General features: G+C 41.6%; 1 protein-coding gene across 2 annotated transcripts in view; it reads left to right on the top strand.

Annotated features, from left to right (window-relative positions):
• LOC138951760 (uncharacterized) overlaps positions 1-2,500 on the top strand; it is a 43,439-nt gene that overhangs the window by 14,392 nt on the left and 26,547 nt on the right. For both annotated transcript variants that reach the window (XM_070323313.1, XM_070323314.1), the window contains exon 3: positions 247-564. In XM_070323313.1, the coding sequence (XP_070179414.1) occupies positions 247-564 (318 nt within the window). The remainder of the gene's footprint in view (positions 1-246; positions 565-2,500) is intronic.

The following is a 2,500-nucleotide window of genomic DNA, read 5'->3' on the forward strand; positions in this document are numbered from 1 at the left end:
ACTGTTAGCTTGATTTCCCATGCAAGCCTATAATACATTTAACCACTCTGTACTAAACTGTTAGCTTGATTTCCCATGCAAGCCTATAATACATTTAACCACTCTGTACTAAACTGTTAGCTTGATTTCCCATGCAAGCCTATAATACATTTAACCACTCTGTACTAAACTGTTAGCTTGATGTCCCATGCAAGCCTATAATACATTTGGAAAACGACTCACTTTTGTGGGAATTTATTTTTTCAGTGGAAGAGCTGGACAGGCGCAACGTGGACCTTTTAATTCTCCCTGACGACATATCTACCTCGGTAACGGCGACAACAGCGTTCAAACCTTTGAACTCAACGCCTGTGGAATACTCACAAGTCGAAGAAGAAGAAAAAAAGGTGGACAAAATCAAATCTTTGTGTTACTCTGATCTTGAGATTGCGCTGCAAAGCACGCCGGTACCGGAAGTCAAGTGCAATGGGTCAAAGGTCATGGTCAGCGAAGTGGAAGCCCTTGCTGTAGTCATCGAGGGACTGGAGTGGACACCGTTTCTCATACTCCACGAAGAAAGTCAGGGTAAGGGTGCAACACGTTTCGTACCTTGAATTTATAAGATACAATTCAAGAACGATATCCTCTATAGACGAATTCGGAAAATAACTGTGTCGGGTTTGTATGTGTGGCGAAAGAGTGAATGCGTTGCTTTTTAACCGGACATACATGGGAGGGGCCAATCAGTAGCGAGGGATGTATCGCAAACACGTAGACAGGAGCATTTGGGAAGTTATTTGTCAGAGGAAAAGCAGGGGCGGGGATGTAGCTCAGTCGGTAGCGCGCTGGATTTGTATCCAGTTGGCCGCTGTCAGCGTGAGTTCGTCCCCACGTTCGGCGAGAGATTTATTTCTCAGAGTCAACTTTGTGTGCAGACTCTCCTCGGTGTCCGAACACCCCAGTGTGTACACGCAAGCACAAGACCAAGTGCGCACGAAAAAGATCCTGTAATCCATGTCAGAGTTCGGTGGGTTATAGAAACACGAAAATACCCAGCATGCTTCCTCAGAAAACGGCATATGGCTGCCTAAATGGCGGGGTAAAAAACGGTCATACACGTAAAATTCCACTCGTGCAAAAACACGAGTGTACGTGGGAGTTTCAGCCCACGAACGCAGAAGAAGAAGAAGAAGAAGAAGAAGAAGAAGAAGAAGAAGAAGAAGAAGAAGAAGAAGAAGAAGAAGAAGAGGAAAAGCAATGGCATTCACTCTTTCACGACTCATACAAACCCGACAGAGTTATTTCCGAAAATCGTCCATTCAATGATGCTATTGCAATGTACCAGACCTAACAGACAAAGAGAACAGTAGTGGTGTGTTGAAACTGTGGCAACATAGTTGTGGAAAGCGATAATTTGACGTTGAATATCGCTTTATTCTGTTAATTATGTTTGCATTTTCAAAATACATATCCAAATGGTGGACTCATGACGGACAGGGTTAAGTTTGGACAGTATTTTTAATTTTAGCATTCAAGGCTCTGTATAAGGAGCTTATAGGCTTGAATGTGCTAATACAGAAAAGTAGTAGACGCAGAGCTTCTACATACGTCTATATTTTGCGACGAGACTTTGAATATTCAAGCCTCCGCGTGAACTGTTTCAATTGCAGATGCATGCAAAAAGGTTTAGCAGACGTCTAAAAAGCAATGAAAAACTGTCCGTGTTTTACATAGAAGGCCGTGGCTAAGAATCATATTTGCTTGAATGTGCTAACTGAATGCAGAACATCAGTAAAACGACTTAAAAATCAAACCCGAACATGGCTAGTTTGAAAGGCAAATTAATGAGAGCTTATACAATTCGCAGCAGACGCCCCACGCTGAAAGGCTGACATAGTCCTATCTAATAATTTTAATTACTTCCAGGGCTTTTCCCATCGTTGCGGGGATGTATAAATTAAGCTTCCTGCAAAGTTTTAGGTTTGAAGTCCTTACCAATTACGATAAATAATTAATTCTTTATAAAGTTTATTGCTATGTTTGGCAACAGTTCTCCAGGACTTGGGCTATTTTTAGACCGTCAACACAGACAGTACAGCTTCGTCAATCCCCGCGTGAAGGAAATCGCTCACCTTCCACGTGCAAAACGTAGTGATATTGACACGCCAGATTAGCGCGGTAGCGTATTGTGCTAAGCAGGAAAGCGCGCTTTTCTGTTTTCTTGTTAACTTCGCAATTTTCGGAAAACATCCACTTTCACTTTGAGACTGTTCTGTTTACATTTGACACTATCAACACCACTTTGCAATACTGAAATATTTTTTTCTGTGTTCGAAAGCTACAGCCAATCGTTATTATATCCCCTTAGGTACAGTTTTATAACATTATTGGCACAATAGGAATTAATTAATGAACGCTACGAAAAGGGCAGCCTTTAAAGACATTAAATGAACATGAGAGGTTGGTCTAACATTTCAAAATACAAAAACAGTGAAGCGGTTTATGCCGAAAAATAACATTG

This window comes from Littorina saxatilis, linkage group LG17 (assembly GCF_037325665.1).
Source record: "Littorina saxatilis isolate snail1 linkage group LG17, US_GU_Lsax_2.0, whole genome shotgun sequence".
NCBI lineage: Eukaryota > Metazoa > Mollusca > Gastropoda > Littorinimorpha > Littorinidae > Littorina > Littorina saxatilis.